Genomic DNA, 24,254 nt, shown 5'->3' with positions numbered 1-24,254 from the left:
AAGGCCTAATGCTCACAAACGTCTCATAAACTAGCTCTCGATAAATAATTATTCGCCACTGAATTAATTAAAAGTCATCGCAACAATTAATTAAACACATAAATAACGAATAATAAAAACCGGGCGTTACATTTTTCATTAAATAATTACTACTCCGGCCTCTTTTGTAAGCAAAAATTCTTTTTTGCACACTTATTAAGGAGTACTATTTTTAGTTACTTTAACATGTGCAATATTGCACATGTTAGACAAACCCAAAGCTAATAGTATAAAAGATTGAGAGAGAGGAGAAAAAAAAATTAATTTGCGTAGTGGTTGTTCGGTCAATTTCGGTTACCAAAAGATAGATTTTTAAAGGCAGCACTCGCCCACATTTAACCATTCATAACCAATTTTTCACAACTTTTGACCTGAAACCCGACTCGCATCCGACTAGATGTTTCGACGTGTTGTCAATTATATCAGTTTCGAATCAGGTTGCGGATTCGTGCTCACCCTAATTTTTAATCAATCTAACCCAAAACAATTTAATACTTTCAAAAATTAAAATAATGGGTTGCTTAGATTCTCTAAAAAAATATTTTTTTTATAAATAATTTAGTAAAATATATTTTTCAAAGACTTTTAAAGAAAAATATATGCCATGATCAAAAAAATCATTCAACTTGGAAACTATGCATGATAAAATAGTTTTTCATTAATATAATTGAAAAATCAACTTGAAAACTATGCATGATAAAATAGTTTTTCATTAATATAATTGAAAGATTATAAGCACCATAAATTATCTTTTTTCTATCTCTTCTATTAAAATAAATCTTCAAAAGTTTATCAAAATAATTATTTTATTTTCAACTTAAAATTCATTTTTGAAGAAAATAATTTTTTACAATAGTATACACATTTTTTTAAGGAAGAATATTATACACAAAAAAAAAAAACTTAAACAAATAGACCCTATATATAAAACACTAACACATGGGCTTCGGCCCCTTTTGTATCCAAAAAAAAAAACACTAACACCTGACATTCTTGCATACTTCTCCCAAGACACATTAATTCGATGAGATTTATCACAGTTCTACTGATCATTTTAAAAAAAAAATCTCTAATCTCTAAATAGTCTAGTGTCTAAACTCATACAGAAGTATACAAAATCTGAAATTCAAACATATAAAATTCTTACAGCCCAACTGAATTGTACTTATAGAACCAAATCATCAAAATTTATTGAATGAAATGTAATACTGTATCAATTAAAATAATTATTTTCCGTTTCCAATAGCAGGAAATTTTTTTCTACCCCAACATTTAACGTTTTATCCCTACAAATAAACCAATATTCCCACTTTACCCTTGTGAAAAACTTAAAAACTAAGTTTTAAACATTTAGCCACGGTTAAATGGAATATTTTCCGGAACACTTTCCTTAAGTTTTCTGGTAGCAAGTGTAAAGCAGAACAACTATTTTTCGGAACACTTTCCTTAAGTTTTTCAGATTTTAATTTTTGCCATGGTTAAACCATGGCTAATGCTTCCCGGAACTTTTTTTTTTCCAATTGTTCGGGTTTACACTTGCTACCAGAAAACTTAGGATTCCGAAAAATATTTAACCGTGGCTAAATGTTCAAAACTAATTTTTTAAAGAAGGGTAAAGTGGAAATGTTGGTTTGTTTGTAGGAATAAAGGGTTAAATGTTGAGGTAGAAAAAAAAAATCGCAATAGCATTGAAATTCGTCCACTATAATTAAGTTCCTACGTCAAAATAAATTAAAAATTCTCACCCAACTTATCAAAATATTTATCTAGGTGCTATGTGGTGATGTGCCGCATTAAGTGACACACAGATACACAAGCCCTAGCACACGTAAGTTAAAGGCTCAGAACAGATTGATATGAAGCTCTTGATTTGTAATTGTCTTCCTACTAGTTTTTTACCCGTGCTTACGCACGGCCCAGTATTTTATTTTTTGAGTTCGTCCACTATAATTAAGTTCCTACGTCAAAATAAATTAAAAATTCTCACCCAACTTATCAAAATATTTATCTAGGTGCTATGTGGTGATGTGCCGCATTAAGTGACACACAGATACACAAGCCCTAGCACACGTAAGTTAAAGGCTCAGAACAGATTGATATGAAGCTCTTGATTTGTAATTGTCTTCCTACTAGTTTTTTACCCGTGCTTACGCACGGCCCAGTATTTTATTTTTTGAGTTCGTCCACTATAATTAAGTTCCTACGTCAAAATAAATTAAAAATTCTCACCCAACTTATCAAAATATTTATCTAGGTGCTATGTGGTGATGTGCCGCATTAAGTGACACACAGATACACAAGCCCTAGCACACGTAAGTTAAAGGCTCAGAACAGATTGATATGAAGCTCTTGATTTGTAATTGTCTTCCTACTAGTTTTTTACCCGTGCTTACGCACGGCCCAGTATTTTATTTTTTGAGTTCGTCCACTATAATTAAGTTCCTACGTCAAAATAAATTAAAAATTCTCACCCAACTTATCAAAATATTTATCTAGGTGCTATGTGGTGATGTGCCGCATTAAGTGACACACAGATACACAAGCCCTAGCACACGTAAGTTAAAGGCTCAGAACAGATTGATATGAAGCTCTTGATTTGTAATTGTCTTCCTACTAGTTTTTTACCCGTGCTTACGCACGGCCCAGTATTTTATTTTTTGAGTTCGTCCACTATAATTAAGTTCCTACGTCAAAATAAATTAAAAATTCTCACCCAACTTATCAAAATATTTATCTAGGTGCTATGTGGTGATGTGCCGCATTAAGTGACACACAGATACACAAGCCCTAGCACACGTAAGTTAAAGGCTCAGAACAGATTGATATGAAGCTCTTGATTTGTAATTGTCTTCCTACTAGTTTTTTACCCGTGCTTACGCACGGCCCAGTATTTTATTTTTTGAGTTACGGCTCATTATTTATTGTCATGTATATGGATTTATTCTATTGCATATCTATATCTATATTTATATCTATATTATATATAAAGAGGATACATGAGTTTTGGTGTAAACTTTTCATAATACCAATAATATCCTTAATTTTTTTTAGTAGCAACAAAAAAAATTTATTAACAAACTCACCATAAGGTACATTTTTTTTAACACAAATTTTTTTTATTAACAAACTGACCATAACATAAAGATTTTTTTTCTTGGATATAAGTTAGACACAGGTAGACGCGAAACGCGCCTGCCTAGCCAGCTATTATATTATAAAATGAATCAAAATAATGTCTTGTATATTTCCATAAGCAATATTCTTGACTTCTTGACTTTTCATGCTGCGAAACCCAAATAATATTTTATGTAATACCATAAAAAGGTCCATTTTATCACAATTACTTTTTCACTAACCAATTACTCAAATGAATTATTTTTAATAATAACACCCCCACTTTATCGTAACAAACATATATCTTATAAAAACACATTTAAAGTCGAATGCCTAAGAAAGTGAATTATGAACCACTAATTATTTTTTTTATAATCAGATTTTCTTTTCATGTATACAATATATAACAAATGAATTAAAACAAAGTTATAAAATGAACGAAGTTTCTAACTCTTGTTTCTACATTATCACGAAACAGGGATTTATAAAGAGAATACACAGTTTACAGATTTATTAAACATGATAGTTCACCAACCCAAACTACTAAATATATATGTTTTCTTACAAACACCCGCTTTCTAATAAAAAACTATAGCATGTATTGCAAATGCATGCAGATAGCAACTGATTTCCAACACTTTTATATTTCAAAATGACTTTTTTATAAAGATTTTTTTTTCAAGGCTTTGATATTTCATAATGATTTTTCTTATACACGTTTATGATACTATGAAAACCACTTTTATAAGAACTAAAAATTAGATTGAGTAAAACACTAAACTTTATACTAAACATTGAAAAATTTGATCATATGCCAAGAAAACCATTTTTTTTTTACGTTAGGAACTACATCATTATAAAACACAAACAAAATTACATTAGATTACATTACATAGAAGAAACACATAGAAAAATAAATTATAGAATAATTGATTCTGGGCCTAAATTTGACTAATGTTGCATCAGTTGAAACAACTTCAAAATTATAGATTTAGAACTAACATGATTTTCAAAGCAAGTTAACCATCTGAGGCACAACTTCTTACTTAGGCATTTGAAAGTTGTAGACTTCTAGTAGTAAGAAGATCATATCTTTAAGAACACATCAAACACTACAGGGTACCCTAAGCAGAAACAGGTTTATGGTTTATGATCAATGGAGGGCGAAGAGCTCCGTGGGCTTCGTCCTTCTGTTTGCAGGCCTTGTACATCTCCTCTGTCTCAACAACAACTAACCTCTTGACCTATATCAACTACGAAAAGTAACCAATGTTATTTTGTTAGTATACAAAGAGATGGGTCCTTTCAAAATGGATTTGATAGAGCATGCGTCGAAAACCTGTTGGATCATTCCCCTAACAGTAGGTGTGTTCCATCGCATGACATTTTGATTGCACTTCCCAAGGCGCAGTGCTTCTAAAGTGCGCCTATGTTGCTTCTTGGTCCCTGGAATGCCCCTCACCAGAGTTATATAGAGATTGGGGCACATGCCTTGTATGCCTTGAACACATTCATGTCTTCAAGTTGAAGTTAGTACAGCATCTAGTACATATAGAACACAAGAGGACATGGTCCATTATTCCAGTACACACATTACATTTAGAACATATAGAACACATTACATTTTGTTTTGTTATCTCAACTAAATATGTCTCCCTGCAATGTTTAGAATTAAAGTTACTTTCCATTAACCAAAACAACTTTATAAAAGGAAAAAAGTTATCCTCAAAACTCAGCTGACTCATTAGCCACTCTAACACTAAGCAGCATATATAACTAACCAGTCACCCTAGTTATTGTAATAAAGATATCAAATAAAACTAAAGCAGCTTTGATCAATCCATGAAAATGACATGGTAGTACAAAATTAGACTCTGCTCACATATCACATTATAAATTACACTCAATTCGAGAATTAACATTTCATACCATTGACACCTTCCATGGCAACTTTCACCACAGGCTTGGCTAATACTTCATACACCTCATCTGATACGGTATGTGGTCCAAATACTCTATCTGTCACTCTGTCAGTAATAAAAAATCAGAATTATAAAATTAACATCCACAGTTTCTCATTTCTACACTAATTAAACTCGAAACCACAACAAAATCAATCAAAATCAAAAGTAATAACACAACATGATATGATTCTATACAATACCAAATGCATAAGCAGTAGCTGGATTATACTCATTTCTAACAATCTTATCTCCATCAGCATACCACGCGATCTCGTCTCCTTTATTATACTCCCTTTCACTGCAACAAAATCCATTAGTGATATATAATCTCACAGCAACCAATGGATCTGAAATCAAAACACGGATCTAAATATGTCTCCTAGCATATACAAACTTCACAACATATGTTGACATGCCATTCTTTGTGTTTCTTTTTTCACATTGGAAGCAAGAGTCATATGGAGCTGGACTGCTATTTTCATATTTATTAAGAATTTTGTTTGAATAAGTTACCTGCATAAAATAAAGAAGATAAACATGTGCCATCCATTATTAAATTCAATCCAACCAGACAAACATATAAAGTTAAAAAGGAGAAATTTTTCCTCACTTCTCCATCAACAAACTGGGTAGAAACAATTGGAACAACTTCATCATTAGTAGTTTCTTACTAAAGTCAAAAATGAACAATCTTTATGTAATTTGAGGTACACATCAGAGATCAAAACTTGATAAAGACTGCAAATGTAATTATGTAGTTATATTATGAAATTAAATACATCTGAACAGAAAAACAATGAGAGAAAACACAAAAAAAATAAAATCATCATGTAGCAAAAAAAAGAGAATGAAGAAAAAGACCAACCTTGTTCTTGCAACAAAAATCATCATGTAGCATGCTGCTCCTCCATAATATCCATACTAAAGACCACATGCGTCATGCCTGCAATCACCAGATTCATGGACAAAATTCATGGAAAAGGTACATCTTATTCCCTTCCAAAAACAAATAACAAAAGATAATGAGGACATATCCTAATATCTCAACACTTTAAACACTAACAGAGAAAGAAGCAATCATTATTTCATGAATTTTGATATGCAAAAAAAACCCAAGAATTCAAGGAAAGTGCATCCTTTACCAAAACCAAAAATTCACGAACATTAACCAATAAAGAATACCAAAACCCAACCGTGCATTAAAATTAACAATTAAGCAAATTCGTTACCTTTTTGCAAGAGCCAGACATTTCCTTCCAGTTCCACTTTCACGAGATCCTGGAGACCAGATTTCCGATTTTCACCAAAAACATGGGCTTTGATGGCACATACCTAAGAGTAAGACCATGCAACAAATACCAAATATAATAAGCAAAACTAAGAATCCAAAATTTTAAAGCACCTAATAACTAATATGCTACAGATAGGGAAAACAAACCTCGCGAAGCTTATTTAGGATATGAGTTGCAAGGGCATCACTTTCCACATCTTTAGCAACAATCAATAAAGGTATAACTATCTATGAACAATAATCAACAAATTAGAATATGCATAATACATATGTAAATAAAGATATAACCATCTATGAAATACAACCAAAGATATGAGACAGAATTGTAAAAATCACTAACCTCTGTCAAACCCTAACTATACTTTGTTGGTCTCAATTTGTGCATCGCAACTCTTCCCCATCCTCAATTTATAGGCCAGTGAATTAGTAGAAATCCAATTAGGAGGGAAAATGTTATAGAATTCAAAATTCAAATTACCCTAATCTTCTTTGGGGGGAAAAATCATAACATGCAATTCAACCTCCACCAGATGCACCCACCCCAGATGAACCCATTAGACGAATCAATCAATCAACAACATAAAGATGAAATTCGACCAGATTCAATGAATTTTCTGATTCGGAACCCTAGCCGAGCCGTCTACGCGTAAAAGTTTCTTCCATACACAGGTCGCAAAAAAAAAAAAAAAAAAAAAAAGAATTATACCATTTTAAAACAACACTCCATGGCCCACCAACTATGATCCAACGTGGCATGGCTGAATGAAACCTACAGTGCCCAAAAACCATATTCTTTGTGTCAAGTATATGGATTTTCTTCTCTGAAATGGCATAGTTCAATGACATGCCAAGAAAATAACTCAGAATGATACTGCTTCTATTATACTTCACAGCTATGCTAACCATGTCCAGTTCCATCCATCCAAAGGAAGAATACATAGTTAAGGCACATATTAAGGGACAATGCCCCCTAATGCCTTCATGGCAATGTGAATCAAATTGGGTATTACTATGGGGGAAAACCTGGAGACCTAGTACACATTAATAAGGCACAATGTGCCTTAGTGCACTTATGGCATTTCATCTATATCACTGTCATTGGTTTGGTAATTAGCCAACCTTATTAAGGATGCTACTCTATTTGGCAGTAGCAGTGGTATAATTTGATCAATTTCCACACCACCTTATAAAAGTAAGAGAGTTATTGAAAAAGACAGTTTAAAATAAAATGTGCATATAATATAAGGCTGAACAGCACGATTGCGCAAATCCAAACCAGACCAAAAATACACCGACTCAGACAAATCATCCAAAGTACAACACAATTCACGGAAAAACGAAAAAGACAACTCAAGATACTGAACTTTCAAAAATAGGCAACAGTTTAAATAACGAGAAAATAGTAATAAAAATAAAAATAGTCTTCCATTTAAAGCTTATCTTCAAACTCAGAGAGGGGTGTCATCTGCTCCTTCAAGCCCTTCCTCTTACGAATATCAGTAACAAGTGTTGCAGCTTGTGAGCCAGCCTCCAATGGATCTGATGACATCATGTCCCAATGATCAAACACACACTGAGGGAAAGCCTGTCCTGATGTTGCAGCCCTCAATTGACTGGAGAATCCAAAAGACTCGATAACAGGAAGGTATGCCTTGATGTTGTAGAGTGGAGTACCAGGCCTCTGTAGTTCTTCAAAGACATGTCCACGTTTCTGATTAAGAACACTGTATATACCACCAAGAGCTTGCTCAGGAGCTTGAATTTCCACCATGTAAACAGGCTCAAGAAGCCTGGGTTTGGCTGTCAGCTGTGAGGCATAGAAGACTCTCCTGGCAGTAGGAATGATCTGACCACCTCCTCTGTGGATAGCATCTGTGTGGAGGACAACATCACATACTTCAAAGCATATGCCTCTCATGTTTTCTTCAGACAAAGCACCTTCTTTTGATGCCCACTGGAACCCAGCAACAACAGAATCCTTGATTTCATTCAAGTATTGGACTCCCTTACACATATCAACCACCATGTTGGGTCCAGTGGTCTCAGGTCCAAAACACCAAATTTTCTTGGCAAGATCCTTATCCCAACCATACTGTTCGGACAGGATTTTGGATCGGTTCTTGGGGTCATCCCTTGGTCCAATTGTGCCTTCATCAATGGCCTCTGCAAGCCCATCTTCTAAAGGTCTTGCTTCCATGTACAACCTGTTGTGCTTGTTTGGTGATTTACTCATCACTGTGCGGCATGATCTCTCAAGAACAGTCTCTCTGAATGACACAACAGGGTCAGACTTAATAATTTCAGCTCCACCCATGAAATCATCCTGCAAATCCTTCAAACAGATCTCAAGATGAAGCTCTCCTGCACCAGCAACAATGTGTTCTCCAGACTCCTCAATAGTACAAACAACCATAGGATCTGACTTAGCAAGACGTTTGAGACCTTCAACAAGCTTAGGAAGATCTGAAGCAACCTTGCACTGAACAGCAACACGGACAACAGGTGAGACAGAAAACTTCATAGCACGAATAGGGTGTGCATCGACTTCCTTCTCATTTGTCAATGTAGCATTCTTGGTGATAAATTGATCCAAACCAACCATAGCAACTGTGTTACCACAGGGCACATCCTCAACAGTCTCCTGTCTCTTTCCCATCCAAATGACAGTTCTCTGAACACTTTTCACATACAAATCTTTCTTCTCCCCAGGGACATAATTTGGTCCCATAATTCTGACCTTCAAACCAGTTGAAACTTTACCAGCAAATACACGTCCAAAAGCAAAAAACCTTCCTTTATCGTTAGCGGGAATCATCTTTGACACATAAAGCATCAGAGGTCCTTCAGGGTCACAGTTTCTGATAGCATTAGCATATTGATCATCAAGGGGACCCTCGTACAAGTTCTCAACACGATACCTCTGGGCTGTAGATGGAGAGGGAAGATGAAAGATCATCATTTCAAGAAGTGCACTGCTTGCTGGGAGCCAAGTCTGCATGACACGTTTCATCAAAGGCTTACCCATCAAGTCCTTCTCCTCTGACTTCAAGCTGCATCCTAGCTTTGTCAGCATAGGCCACAACTTGTCCTTCTGATCATTCATACAAGTGTTAATAACCTGCTTTATAGGCTCATAACAGAACTGAACAAACCCTCTTTTGCAAGTAGCTGAACCAGTATTTTTGGTTGTCCATTTCTTAGTGGCAGGATCAAAGAAATTTTCACCCCAAAGCCTCTCCATCATCTTTGACTCGTCAACACCAAATTTGGAGGCATACATCTTTGCAAAGTTGGTCAGTGTAAAAGCCCAACCATGCAAACCAGCAGAGAAAGCAACAGTTCCTTTCTCGGGATACACTTGAACGTCACCAAGCAATGGATCTTCATATGTAGCCATGATCACATTAGCATTCTCAATAACTCTCTGGAAGGTCTGATAAGCTTCCTCACCATCAACCTGGAGCTCAAGAAAGCATCTGTCCATCTTGTTAACTGTAAGAACAGGCCTGATCCTTTCTCCAAGGGCCTGTCGGAGCACAGTTTCAGTTTGTACGCAGACACCCTCAACACAATCCACCACCACTAGTGCTCCATCAGTAATCCGTAGTGCAGCGGTAACCTCAGATGAGAAGTCGACGTGCCCAGGGGAATCGATAAGATTAATGAGATACTCATTCCCATTGCGCTCTCCCTTGTAACTCTTGAGAGACTCATCAGACATCTCATAGTATAGAGAGATACCGGTTGACTTGATAGTGATACCACGCTCAGCTTCATCAGCACGGGTATCTGTCATCCGAACATCTCCAGCAACCTCTTGTGCTATAATTCCAGCAGCAGCAACAAGGGAATCTGTCAAAGTTGATTTTCCTGAAAATGGGCACACAATCATTTGTTATTCTCACAGGAAAAATAGTTCTAATAACATCACAAAATATTACAAAACACTCTGCATCAACAGCAAACCAATTAGCAGTTGCTTATTAGAAAAGAGCAATTAAAAAAAAAAAAAAGGGGGCGGGAAAGAGGCCCCCGAAAAAGTAGAAACGATATGACTTATGATACCGGATCCGAATAAAAAACTAAACAATTGTGTGAAAAAATAATTCAACATCATTATCATTTTCATAAAAAAGATACTTATAATTGAAATAAATAGTATCAATAAACATGTTATAGTGCCTGTAAAATAACCATTTTTCAAGTTTAGTCCCTATAATGCAATTAATTAATATAGAATATAATGTTGTCTATCAGGTGCATGAAAAATAGTGGTTTGTTCAGTTCTACTATAGCATGACACAACAATAAAAATTCGTTTAAATTCGACTACACTGTAGCAGTCCAATTTGACAACATTGCTCGAAATTGAAATTTATAAACTGACATTAAAAAAAAAGGATTTTATAAACACTAAAAAACAAATTTTCCTATAAATATTATAAATAGATTTTCACTATCAAATATTTTATTAAAAAAATATAAAATATACAATCATGACACTCATATATTCTTGTCAAGCAACATCAACATCAATCTGTTAATTAACAGTTTTTTCTAGATCAAATATTAAAAAATATATAAATCATGACAGTAATAAAAAAATATATAAATCATGACAGTAATATTAATTTCATGTTAATCAAACACAAAAGTAAAGATCAAAACAATAATAAAAAAAGTAACAAGAAATTATGAATAAAAAAAAACATACCGTGATCAACATGAGCAATGACAGACATATTACGAATGTTGTGTTTGTAGTCCATAATACGACGTAACTCATCAGCTGTAAACTTCACCTGCAAATTCAAACACACACAAATCAAATCAAATCAAATTCAGATTATAAATTATCACATATTCATATTCATATACATTGAAATTCAATTCGATTAAAACTAAACAAAAATAATAATCTGAGTATAAGTTACCATCTTGACTAGTCTTGTAAATAATCCACACAGAAAACAGAATTAGTTGAGAACTGAAACATAAAACACAAAAGATTATTAGAATAGATTGAAAGTAGTATGAAAAATAAATCGAAAAAGAAGAAAAAATGAAAGAGAATTACACGAAAGTGAATGCCGATCTCCACCGACAGAATGAGCAGTAGGAGGAGACGAGACGGCTGTGAGAGAGAATGAGAATGAGCAGTTGATTAGGGTTTTATTGGTAGGGTTGCTGCTTCCAGAATGCAATGTTGGGCCGGAGAAGATGGGTACGTGTCTGCATGGCCCAAATAAAAGTTGGGTGCTAATGCACATGTTAAGGAGTAATAAATGACGGTAGATCTCATTTATTTTACTTTGAAATAAGCAGTATCATAAAGTATGTCTCATAAAAAAATTAAAGACAAAATTGCCCTACACCCACTTGAGAATCTGTCACAACTCGTCAAATTTTCTTTCTTTCTATCAATATCACGTTTCTTCATATATGAAAAAAAAAAAAAAAAAAACTGAGGCTTTTCCTTTCTATTATTACCCTGAAATTGAAGTAACATATAATATTTCATCTTCTTTTTCTATTACCCTGAAGCTTTCCAACTTTAAAATTGGTTACAATCAGTCTTCAATTTCAATCCAAAACTCTTCAATTTCAAACTGAAAAAAGGGAACGACGACGGCAAGTCGGAGAAAAAACACAAGAAAGATGGAAAGTTGTTTCACGGCGACAAAGATTTGTTTCTACAGAGATATGGAAAAAATAATTGTTTTGAGAAACAATATTGTGAGGAGAAGAGAGACTGGGTTTTTGATCTGTCAAAGGGAAATTGAAACGGTGAAGAAGAACTAGGGTATTGTGAGAAGAGCAATCCCGCGTTTTTGTAAAAAAAATAATTCTGCAATTATTTTGACCACTTTGAAAAGATTTGGGAACTAATTTGCAGAACGAAGAAAAGCATAACGGAGTGGTGATCTATCATGGCGGCGCTGTGGCGGAATATTATATTATTGAAATGGAGGAGTCATAAGAAAAAACGAGAAAGAGAAGAGAAGATGAGGGTAATTTAGGCAAAATAAAAAATAAAAGCACACTTTTTTATATTTATTTGACTGGAGTTAATTTTTTCTTTGTCCAAAATAAAATAGGTGGGACCGACCATCATTTATTACTCTTTATCATGTGCATTAGGTGTACAAGTTAACATTGCCCATAAAAGTTTTATTCTTTGTTTGTTTAAGGATACATAATTTAATAATTTTTTTTTCTCAAAAATATGTAATGATTTTTTATTTTAGTTTGTCCTTTTAAAAAAATTGATTTTGGTCTCTAGTGGACGTAATTTTGACATTCTTTTTCACATCTCTTTATCATAATATGGACGTAATTTTGGTCTCTAATGGACGTAGTTTGTTAGGGGGCAAACGAATTCGGTTGCTCATACTTTTGTTAGGGTGGCCAATTCTTGGGCTAGCTTCCATAGATTTGAGATTATTCCTTTATATATTGAACATTTAATAGTTAATGAAATGCATTAAGTTTGTTTGATTAAAAAAAAATATAGACATTTAAATGTTTTACATAAAAAGGTTACGATCTCAAAATTAACATGAATATAAGTCGGTCATTAGAGATAGAAAATAAAATGAAAATTTTTGGTAGGACAAAAACATCCAGATTAAAATCAAAATTTGTATATTTTAAGGGGTTGAAAACTTTTTAACCCTTCTTTTTAAAATAAATGTTAGGGTGAGGTGATATGTTTTCCCTCTCGTTTAATTTAAATAAGTGACTTTTACATGAATCAAATTTTTCTTTTGTGTTTATTCCCTTCGTGATTTCGTCGTCTCAGTGCGATGTTGTTTAATTCTCTGCTTTGGTGCGATGGTCGCTTGGTTCATATTGATCGATCAATTTCTAATGCATGAGTATTTCGATTACTTTGATTTTGTCATTATTTATAGGCATGAGTACGTTGTTTAATGCTATTAACTTTGATGTTATGAGTTTATTTGTAGATTCATTATTTATTTTTTAGTGATGTTGAATTTATGTTTGTATCTGGTTTTCTTTATCAATTTGAACGAATGAATATTGTTTTTTTTAGTAAAAAAAAATTAGGGTGAGGTGATCATGTTCCAATGTAATTTAGAGAAAACTTTGAGGTTTAAAATGTACTTACAAATGAAGTTACATTAACCCTCCCTTCAATGATACTGATGGAAGTCAAACTCGTAACTTTGAGTCTGTATATTAGTTAATGAAGAAATATTTCTCAAATTTTAGGGATATATCAACTTACTTTACAAGTTGACACTCTTATGTTTTAAAAGTTTCAAGTTGATCTCTTACGTTACTAATGTCAGTATAAATTTGACTTTTCGAATAAATTTGGAATTAATTCTATTTATAACTCCCATGTGGCACCCCTATGTTATCCATGTATGCACCTATGTTAGCTACATGGATGATTTAAATGAAAGTTTGAATAAAATGACTAATTTTTTTTTTTGGTTACAAATAAAATGACTAAATTACTGTGATGTCAAAATAATGAACCAACTTGAAATTTTTTAAACGTAGAGAGTCAAAATAAAAAATTCTAGTCACAAATCAAATTAGAGAAATGTGAAGAAACAAATAAGTTGAAGTCTTAATAGAGAGAAATTGAGAATTGATAAGAAAGAGTTAGAGAGTTGGGCACTGCTTCAATGTTTTTCATGGAATCATACATACTTTGATATTTTTTTTATAATTCTCTAGTTTCTAGAAAAGAGAGGTCCTAGTAGTCCAGAGTTCGGTTACGAGGTAAGTAAAGTCTGGCCAAAAAATTGTTCCACCCAGAAATCGAACTCGAGTTCTCCCGAAATCCGTTCTTTTTGGTGAAACTCATTAACCACTTGAACTCAATGACTTGGTTACTTTACTTCGATACCGTTTTTTTTTTGTGAAATTCGATACCGTTTCACTACTATAGAAAATTGATTCTTCCAATATTTTTGCATATATATATATATGTGTGTGTGTGTTTGAGACTTTGAGCAAACAAAAAAAGAAGCATTTATTTCTCCTTTAAAAAGAAATTTGTTTTTCCTTACATGTTGGTGTATGTTTTTTATGAACTTTTTCTGATGTGTGTATATCTATTTTTAATTGTTTTAATTTAAAATTATTTTTTCTTTTTGTCTTTAGAATGTCGAAAGGAATAAAGTTGTTGCTATCTAGTGTAGAGTACAGGGCATGTCATGAGTAGTTGTGGTGCTAAGATGACAAGTCACAACTCTCAAGACATGACTTTCCTCTTCTTATTTTTAATTTTATACAAAGAAAATCAATCAAAAAATCTAAGTGCAGCCATGACTAAAAAAAAATACAAAATCTCTGCATAGATCGGTCGATTTAGGTCACTGAAAAAATTCTTTAATGAGACCCACACCTGCCCGATTAGGATCGTTTTAAAATGTTTCATCCATCCTTTCACCAGAAACTACCCGCCCACAAGTCTCAGTTTGTTGTCGGATATAGCAAATTTCAGTTGGGTAGTCATTTGTTGCCTACCCTTAAAGGTAAATGTGTAAGGGACTAAACATCCAATTTAACAATATCATAAAAAATAAGGTGGACGATAAAATTTAGCAACAACTCTAACAATTGAGGTTACAAAGTCAAAATCTTACCATTATGACACACCTCATGATCATGAAAAAAAAGCAATTATCAAACAAGAATTGAACACAAGGCCTTGAGCTCAAATAAAAGTACCATCAATTCATCATCACATTGGCATAGTTTTCGAACAATAACTATAATTATGTTTAAGATTAAATAAATTATTGAACGTCTTAATCACTTGTTAGTTGTCATTGTGTGAAAAATCTTCTTACCTAGTTTGGTAAACATTTTCTAACTCAACCCTTCAACTGCTCAATTAAGTGTTGATGACCTATTATCTTTACAATCAGCCAAATGATATATATATATATTTCTGACGATCACTATAAATAGTTGTTGATAATATTCATATTTTACTACATTATACTCTTAATTGATCAAGGATGAAAATCAAGCATTTTATCTTCACATTCTTTCTATGTGCACTAATTCATATCTCTATTGTGGCAAGTAAGACATTAAAAGATGAGATTAAATGTATTATTATATATAAATTGTATTGCTTTTTTCTTTTATTATATTTAATAAAAAGAGTTTGTGTTATTTGTAGATGGTGCAAGTGCAACAGAAGAATTCAAAACAAAAATTGAAATAGATGAATGGAGAGAGTGGGAAGGTTGGAGGGTGGGAGGAAGACAAGGATATGGTGGTGGAGATAAAGAAGGTAGACATGGTGGAGGTTCAAAGGGAAAAGGTGAACACAATGAAAATGGAAGAGACAACAAAATTGGACACATTGGAGAGGGTTGGGAATTGAAAGGTACGAGAGGTTGGGGACAACGAGGAGATAGTGAAAATGAAGTGCGTAAGAGACACCCATGAAAACAAAAGTGCATGGATGTGTGTATCGTATTTCATGCACTATACTATAAAACAAAAACATGAACTTATAGTCTTACTTCATGTTCATGCATATAATAATAGGATGAACATCTTTCTCTAAATTATATGTCTTTCACTTTATTATATCTTTAAATTGTAGTACCACTTATATTAATGTAAGAAGAAGTACCACAAATTCATGTTATATTATTTTGTTTAACTTCAATTTCAATGGTTATTTTTAATTCCAATGACAAAATCAAAATCAAATTAAGAGCTCATCAAAACCCCGTATATCTACGCAAACATAATGAAGCTTTCACAACCCATGAATACTCTTCTTAGAGGATGATTTAATTTGATCCATCCATTGTTGAATGACTACTTTTTATATATTAAAAAAAAAAAACAATAAACCCTTTCATTTGTGTTAACCCACAATTATCAATCCATATGTTAATATTAATAATGTTTTCTTTAAATTAATTTATTTGTCGATCATTCAAAGAATAATAATTAATGAAAGTACAAATTGCAAAGAGATTGAATGTTTAGAAGATTAAACCAATGTTTGACTATGCCATAATTTTAATCTCAATTATCCTAAAATAATAAAGAGACATATAACTATAAAGGAATCTTGCTTTTATAAATAAATCAAGGGTCATGCTAACTAGTGCCCCGGGGCACTAGTTAAGGAACTAAAAAGGGAAATAGAAGAAAAAAATTGTTTTGAAAAAACAAAAATTTAAATTTTTAAGATGTTGACTTCACAAGTTTCAATATAATATTACTATCTTTAGTTACTTTAACCAGTACTCCGGAGACACCGGTTAACATTTTCCATAAATCAATTCTTACTCTCAACATTTAGACGTTTTTTTGATAAAAAAAAATCATTTCAGACATTGCCAAATACCAAAGTAATAATTAAAATCATTAGTTATCAGTTTAATTTATATACACCGATCTTGATATCGACAAAAAATAATTGTATTTCCATTTGTTTATAAATTACACAAGTTAAGCCAACTATAGCATTCAATTTATATGAGCTTCATGTTTATTCACATTGCCATAACAACGTTTGGCTGTATCCATGGAGGATGTGATGTGATACCGTTAACCTAAAAAATCTACGAAAAAGAAAAAAAAATACGTATGAAATTCTCAATTTATCTCTTTTTCATTTTTTGACACATAATTAATTTAGGGTTATTTTGTGTCTTTATTAAAAAAAATAGTAGAAAAATGCTAAAAAAATTCTTAGCAAAATTCAAACCCTAACCTTTTAGTTACACTTCTTATTGCATTTACCACTAAGCCATATGAATTAATTTATTATACTTTTGGAACCAACATACAATATATGAAAAGAAGATACGTATGAAATTCTCAATTTACCCCTTTTTTATTTTTTGACACATAATCAATTTAGGGTTATTTTGTGTCTTTATTAAAAAAAAAGTTAGTAGAAAAATGCTAAAAAACTTTTTTCCATAAACATAAACTTTTTTTCCGAAAAAATATCAAAACTTTTTTTTTGAAAAAAGATCGGATACTTTTTTTTCCTGAAAAAACTTTGAAATTAAAAACAGAATTTTTTAAAAATCAATTTTGAAAACTGATTTTTTTTCTCAAAAACCGGTTTTGAAAAAAAAAAAACCCAGTTATTAAACCAAAACCGGTTTTTAAAAGCAAAAACCAGTTATAAAAGTGGTTATGGACATAACCGGTTTTATAACTGGTTTTGTGAAAACCAAATCGGTTATGATATTTGGTTTTAACTTTTAATATCCGGTTATGGTATTTGATTATGGATTGGTTATGAACGATTATTTTGGTTTATTCATGATACTCATCCCTACCACCAACTGACATCAAAACTCATTTTGTTTGCCCCTCCGTATTGCTATTTATTGTTTTGTAACCCTTAATCCTTTTCATCCATAGTTTGTTTTTGTTCTTGTTCTTAGTTCATAGTCATATATTAGTATTGTGTGTTGCTCATGATGCAGGCGTGAGTAGTTCATCTCCACCTTGAGGTTATGAAGAGTAGTCTATATCAGTGGCGGAACGAGGAAATAAACTCCGAGGGGGCTGTCAAAAAAAATATATTTCATACAAAAATTTAAGTAATACAAAACATAAATTTGATCATGTAATAAAAATTAAATTGCATATCCTGAATAATATTCTACGTGTGTCAAGTGACTTGAAATTATTATTACTTTAAACAAAAATTTGCACAAAGTTTTTTTTTTACAGTTAATACTTGTACAAAGTTGATCATTAAAAAATTATATATTTTATCATATTACATATATAATTAAAAGACAATGATTGTTTTATTTGAAAATTGTTGTGTTGTTTTTTGGAAGAAAAAAAATAGAAATCGTCAATTGTTTGTGTTGATATATAAAAAAACTTTTTATGAAATAGTGTTATAATGTTATTGGTTCGGTGGCTTGAGAAAATACTTTGTCTTTAAGAGTGTGGATTCAAATTTTGGTATGGAACATGATTTATTTAAAAAGAAGAAAGAAAATAGAAAATCAAAAACAGGGTCAACAGTACTAGAACTCATGACCACCGCATGAGTGGCATGCAAACATTTTGATTGTATAGTGTGTAAACAAATATCAATTATTTATATGTTTAGGAGTTTTTTCTCATGGAAACTTTCATACATGGCATTCTCTTGATCAACCAATTTTTTTCTAATCTTACATGGCATCTTCTAAGACCACATTTGCTTATGTGTCGTTTGGTTAAAACTCCTTAAGGTTTACATATCCAATTTTGGTTGATTTTGATTTCGATCTTATCTTCTTAATTAATTTGATCTTATATTATTAATCAATCACTACCACCATTCTCACAATTGCCTTAATTATTACACATTTTCTATTTAATTGTTTTAATACTCTGTTACTAATTATATCATGGTAGGAACCAAAATGACAAATTAAGGAATGTTAATTAATATTGTATTCCACATCTCAGTATAAATATAAACAACTCTTCTGATACATTTTTTCCAACTTTCTCCCATCATTCATTCTTTCTTTTATTCTTCTTTATTTTCTTTCATATTTTTTTCTCATGATCTAATTTTTTTTCTTCATGTGATTCAGGTGATTTTTTATGCGTTAAATCCATATATATCCATGATCCTAAGGACATAGTCGTTATTTTAGATGGAACAGTTACAAGCATAATTTTTCATGCAACAAGAAATTCGATGCTAGATTTCAATAATTTAATTATGTCTATTATATAGAACGATTTGTAGTTTTAGGTTTAATGATTGTATTTTGTAATTTAGCCAATATTTATAGTTTGGGGTTCAATTTCAAGATCTCACGAGAAAAAACACTAATCATCACTTCTTATATAATTTTTATTCCTCCTCAAAATGATTCGGATGTTCTCTATAAGCATTTGTTGAGATGCCATTTTCTCACAACCTTTTCAATTAGCATGAATTCATGTACTATATTAATTTTTATAAAGTAATTATTTGACAATTATTTTAGTCCCTGTATGTTTTTTTGTTGCAAATAAGTCCCTGAATGTACAAAATTTGTTGGTTTTAGTCCCTAAAGTCAAAATCCGCAGAAAAATATGAAGGAAAATTTGCATGAAAACTGCAGATTTTCCTGCGGATTTTGACTTTAGGGACTAAAACCAACAATTCGCGAACATACAAGGACTTACTAGTATAACTTACACGTGCATTCGCACGGGTTAATGCTCAATAAAAAATATAAGATCAGTTTTTTGACGCATTAAAAATATGAATTATTAAAATTTTAATATTTTTTGATTTTTTAATTATTTGTAAAATTAATTTTATATTTAATGTAATAATTTATTTAAATATGATAAATGATACAAATTTTGAATATTTAAGAGAGGAATGACGGAATAGAGAGTGATAGTGATACTCGACTCTCCGTTTCCAACTCACATGTTATAACATCATAAAAAAAATTAAATAATTAAATTCTATATTATTTTGTAGATGAAAGTCAACATACTTTCTTTTTTTTGTTAATATATTATTGTACATTTTATGTTTTATATGTAAATCAAGATGTATTTATTATTTTGATAAATTCAATTTCTTTTAGCACATCTTACACTTATTTTGCTATACGAAAAATATAATGAGCAAATATACAGATAAACACGGTGAAATGTTCGAATATACAGAAAAAGATATTCTTTGCTTAATACTTCCATGTATGTTATTTTTTTATCAATAACCCTCACATAATAATATTTTATTTGGTACAAATCACCATGTATATTTGAATTTGAGTTAATTCCTTTTTAATTTATTTTTAATAGGTGCATTAAATACGATTTATAAATAATTGAGAAATGATTGAATTTCCAAATTAACCAAATGTCAAATAAAATGTAGGAAATAAATGTTGATTTGAGAAATAATAATTACAATAGATTAAGTGGATAAGATCAAAATCAACCAAAATTATGAACATCTTCTCAAATCAACATTTATTTCCTATATTTTACTTGACCATAAAATTTAACAACTCAGTCCCTGTTAATTTTATACTACCATTTCTCAAAATTTAACAGTTTCCTACATTTTACTTGACCATAATAACTGAGTTGTTAATTTTATGGATAGGTGTCCCTGTGAAACTCAATCCAATATAATTCATGGTTTGGATTTAAGGAATAAAATAATTGAAATACTCTAATACTCTGTGTGATTGAATTTTAAGGAACAAATCCATGTTTTTCCCTAATTGACGGCAAAATCCTATTTTTTTTCTCGTTGAAATAAATTAGAGAGCTTTTTTTTTTTATAGAATTAATGAATAAGAAAATTACTCTTGTCTCTACGTGTCCTCAATATATTATTAAAATGTACTCAAAATAGTGAATATTATCTTTAGGTTCAGTTCATATTAGGATTTTCCTCAATATATTATCTTTCGCTTAAAAATAGCGAATACTTATGTAGAACTAATGATCTAGCGAACTTCTTAATAGATAGCATAATAAGGAATATTATGAACCTTTTACATGATTCTGAAACCAACAAATTAAATGACTAACTCACTACAATAACAATTAAAAATAATATGAAGCAAATTACAAATTATAACAAAAATGTTCTTAATATTGATAACTTTGCAACAACTTCAGAAACGCACTATGAACAAAATGACAACGACCCAAAGAGGAAAAAAAATAGAATTTAAAGAAAACTTTTGAAAAACTCAACCGTGATTCAAAATTGGTGTGAGATGTGTGAGAATCAAGAGCACTATTTATAGCTAAAAATATAAGAGATCAGAATAATTATCCCCTTATTTTATGCATGCTGTAAACCTAAAAAAGTAATTGTGGATTAATACTCATCAATTTATACAATTGAATTTGAAATTAGAAATAAAATCACACAAATTGAAAGCCACAAATGAACAATAATGTATCATTCAATCACATATTAATTATTTTCGTTTTTTCTTATCTCCATAAGATTATGCCTTATTAATATTAATATTATAATTAATATTATACTATTATAATATTATAATATTATGATATTATAATATTATATTAATTATATTAATTTATTTTATTTTATTTGTTTGAAATGGATACGTTTTATGTTATTTACAACATCATTTAAATATTATTGAAAAATAAACATTATTTTTTTTATTTAAAAGTAAATTTCGAATTTTAATTTTTATGAAAAAAATCAAATGTGAATAAAAAGATTATAAAAATGGATTGGTCAAAAAATATATAATAAGAATAATTCATAATGATTGTAAAGAGAAATTAAAGAGAATTGGTAATGTTATTAAAAAAAATTAAAATGTATTCAATTGTTTCCTTTTGAATAATTATTTTTGAATTAGCATTAAATTTTGATTGAGAAGGACACCAAAGAAAAGAACATTCCTTATATGAGTACCACACATAATTTTTATTTTTATTGAAGATATTCTCAAAGGTTGCCACATAGGAAAAGATGTTCTCACAAGTTGCCACATGGATTATGATAAATGAGAGGATGCCACATGTGAAAAGTGATCAAGAGAGAGAAACTCCTAAACATATAATATATAGAGAGCTTTTTTTTTTATAGAATTAATGAATAAGAAAATTACTCTTGTCTCTACGTGTCCTCAATATATTATTAAAATGTACTCAAAATAGTGAATATTATCTTTAGGTTCAGTTCATATTAGGATTTTCCTCAATATATTATCTTTCGCTTAAAAATAGCGAATACTTATGTAGAACTAATGATCTAGCGAACTTCTTAATAGATAGCATAATAAGGAATATTATGAACCTTTTACATGATTCTGAAACCAACAAATTAAATGACTAACTCACTACAATAACAATTAAAAATAATATGAAGCAAATTACAAATTATAACAAAAATGTTCTTAGTATTGATAACTTTGCAACAACTTCAGAAACGCACTATGAACAAAATGACAACGACCCAAAGAGGAAAAAAAATAGAATTTAAAGAAAACTTTTGAAAAACTCAACCGTGATTCAAAATTGGTGTGAGATGTGTGAGAATCAAGAGCACTATTTATAGCTAAAAATATAAGAGATCAAAATAATTATCCCCTTATTTTATGCATGCTGTAAACCTAAAAAAGTAATTGTGGATTAATACTCATCAATTTATACAATTGAATTTGAAATTAGAAATAAAATCACACAAATTGAAAGCCACAAATGAACAATAATGTATCATTCAATCACATATTAATTATTTTCGTTTTTTCTTATCTCCATAAGATTATGCCTTATTAATATTAATATTATAATTAATATTATACTATTATAATATTATAATATTATGATATTATAATATTATATTAATTATATTAATTTATTTTATTTTATTTGTTTGAAATGGATACGTTTTATGTTATTTACAACATCATTTAAATATTATTGAAAAATAAACATTATTTTTTTTATTTAAAAGTAAATTTCGAATTTTAATTTTTATGAAAAAAATCAAATGTGAATAAAAAGATTATAAAAATGGATTGGTCAAAAAATATATAATAAGAATAATTCATAATGATTGTAAAGAGAAATTAAAGAGAATTGGTAATGTTATTAAAAAAAATTAAAATGTATTCAATTGTTTCCTTTTGAATAATTATTTTTGAATTAGCATTAAATTTTGATTGAGAAGGACACCAAAGAAAAGAACATTCCTTATATGAGTACCACACATAATTTTTATTTTTATTGAAGATATTCTCAAAGGTTGCCACATAGGAAAAGATGTTCTCACAAGTTGCCACATGGATTATGATAAATGAGAGGATGCCACATGTGAAAAGTGATCAAGAGAGAGAAACTCCTAAACATATAATATATAGAGAGCTTTTTTTTTTATAGAATTAATGAATAAGAAAATTACTCTTGTCTCTACGTGTCCTCAATATATTATTAAAATGTACTCAAAATAGTGAATATTATCTTTAGGTTCAGTTCATATTAGGATTTTCCTCAATATATTATCTTTCGCTTAAAAATAGCGAATACTTATGTAGAACTAATGATCTAGCGAACTTCTTAATAGATAGCATAATAAGGAATATTATGAACCTTTTACATGATTCTGAAACCAACAAATTAAATGACTAACTCACTACAATAACAATTAAAAATAATATGAAGCAAATTACAAATTATAACAAAAATGTTCTTAGTATTGATAACTTTGCAACAACTTCAGAAACGCACTATGAACAAAATGACAACGACCCAAAGAGGAAAAAAAATAGAATTTAAAGAAAACTTTTGAAAAACTCAACCGTGATTCAAAATTGGTGTGAGATGTGTGAGAATCAAGAGCACTATTTATAGCTAAAAATATAAGAGATCAAAATAATTATCCCCTTATTTTATGCATGCTGTAAACCTAAAAAAGTAATTGTGGATTAATACTCATCAATTTATACAATTGAATTTGAAATTAGAAATAAAATCACACAAATTGAAAGCCACAAATGAACAATAATGTATCATTCAATCACATATTAATTATTTTCGTTTTTTCTTATCTCCATAAGATTATGCCTTATTAATATTAATATTATAATTAATATTATACTATTATAATATTATAATATTATGATATTATAATATTATATTAATTATATTAATTTATTTTATTTTATTTGTTTGAAATGGATACGTTTTATGTTATTTACAACATCATTTAAATATTAGAATATAGATTTGCAACAAAAAAAATACAGAGACTAAAACAAAAAATTCATGGATATACAGGGACCAAAATAATATTTAAGCCTAATAATAATAATTGATAGTATTGATTTGGAGTACCACTACCTAAA

The 24,254-nt window shown here is 30.4% G+C and overlaps 1 protein-coding gene and 1 pseudogene across 2 annotated transcripts; one reads left to right on the top strand and one right to left on the bottom strand.

Moving 5' to 3' along the window:
- Positions 1–7,625: 7,625 nt before the first annotated feature.
- Positions 7,626–12,463, bottom strand: LOC123895426 (elongation factor 2-like). Of its 2 annotated transcripts, XM_045945780.1 has the most exons (5): positions 11,899–12,391; positions 11,486–11,640; positions 11,343–11,395; positions 11,123–11,210; positions 7,626–10,278 (listed from the first exon to the last, which is right to left on the bottom strand). In XM_045945780.1, the coding sequence occupies exons 3-5, from the start codon at positions 11,343–11,345 to the stop codon at positions 7,838–7,840; spliced, it is 2,532 nt and encodes an 843-aa protein (XP_045801736.1). In that variant the 5' UTR covers positions 11,346–11,395; positions 11,486–11,640; positions 11,899–12,391; the 3' UTR covers positions 7,626–7,837. The 2 variants fall into 2 exon arrangements, with proteins under 2 accessions (XP_045801736.1, XP_045801735.1); XM_045945779.1 differs by having other exon boundaries at positions 11,486–12,463.
- Positions 12,464–15,350: 2,887 nt separating this feature from the next.
- On the top strand, positions 15,351–16,057 carry LOC123898860 (annotated as a pseudogene).
- Positions 16,058–24,254: the final 8,197 nt, after the last annotated feature.

The sequence above is a fragment of the Trifolium pratense genome, linkage group LG7 (assembly GCF_020283565.1).
Source record: "Trifolium pratense cultivar HEN17-A07 linkage group LG7, ARS_RC_1.1, whole genome shotgun sequence".
Taxonomy (NCBI): Eukaryota; Viridiplantae; Streptophyta; class Magnoliopsida; order Fabales; family Fabaceae; genus Trifolium; species Trifolium pratense.
Note: the sequence above shows the minus strand (reverse complement) of the source record. Positions and strands in the feature narration are given on the sequence as shown.

Bases quoted from the DNA above. Each gene is read 5' to 3' on its own strand.
- LOC123895426 (XM_045945779.1), bottom strand. The intron at 10,279-11,122 runs GTATGTTTTTTT...GCCCATTTTCAG, and splicing joins CATTGCTCATGTTGATCACG to GAAAATCAACTTTGACAGAT.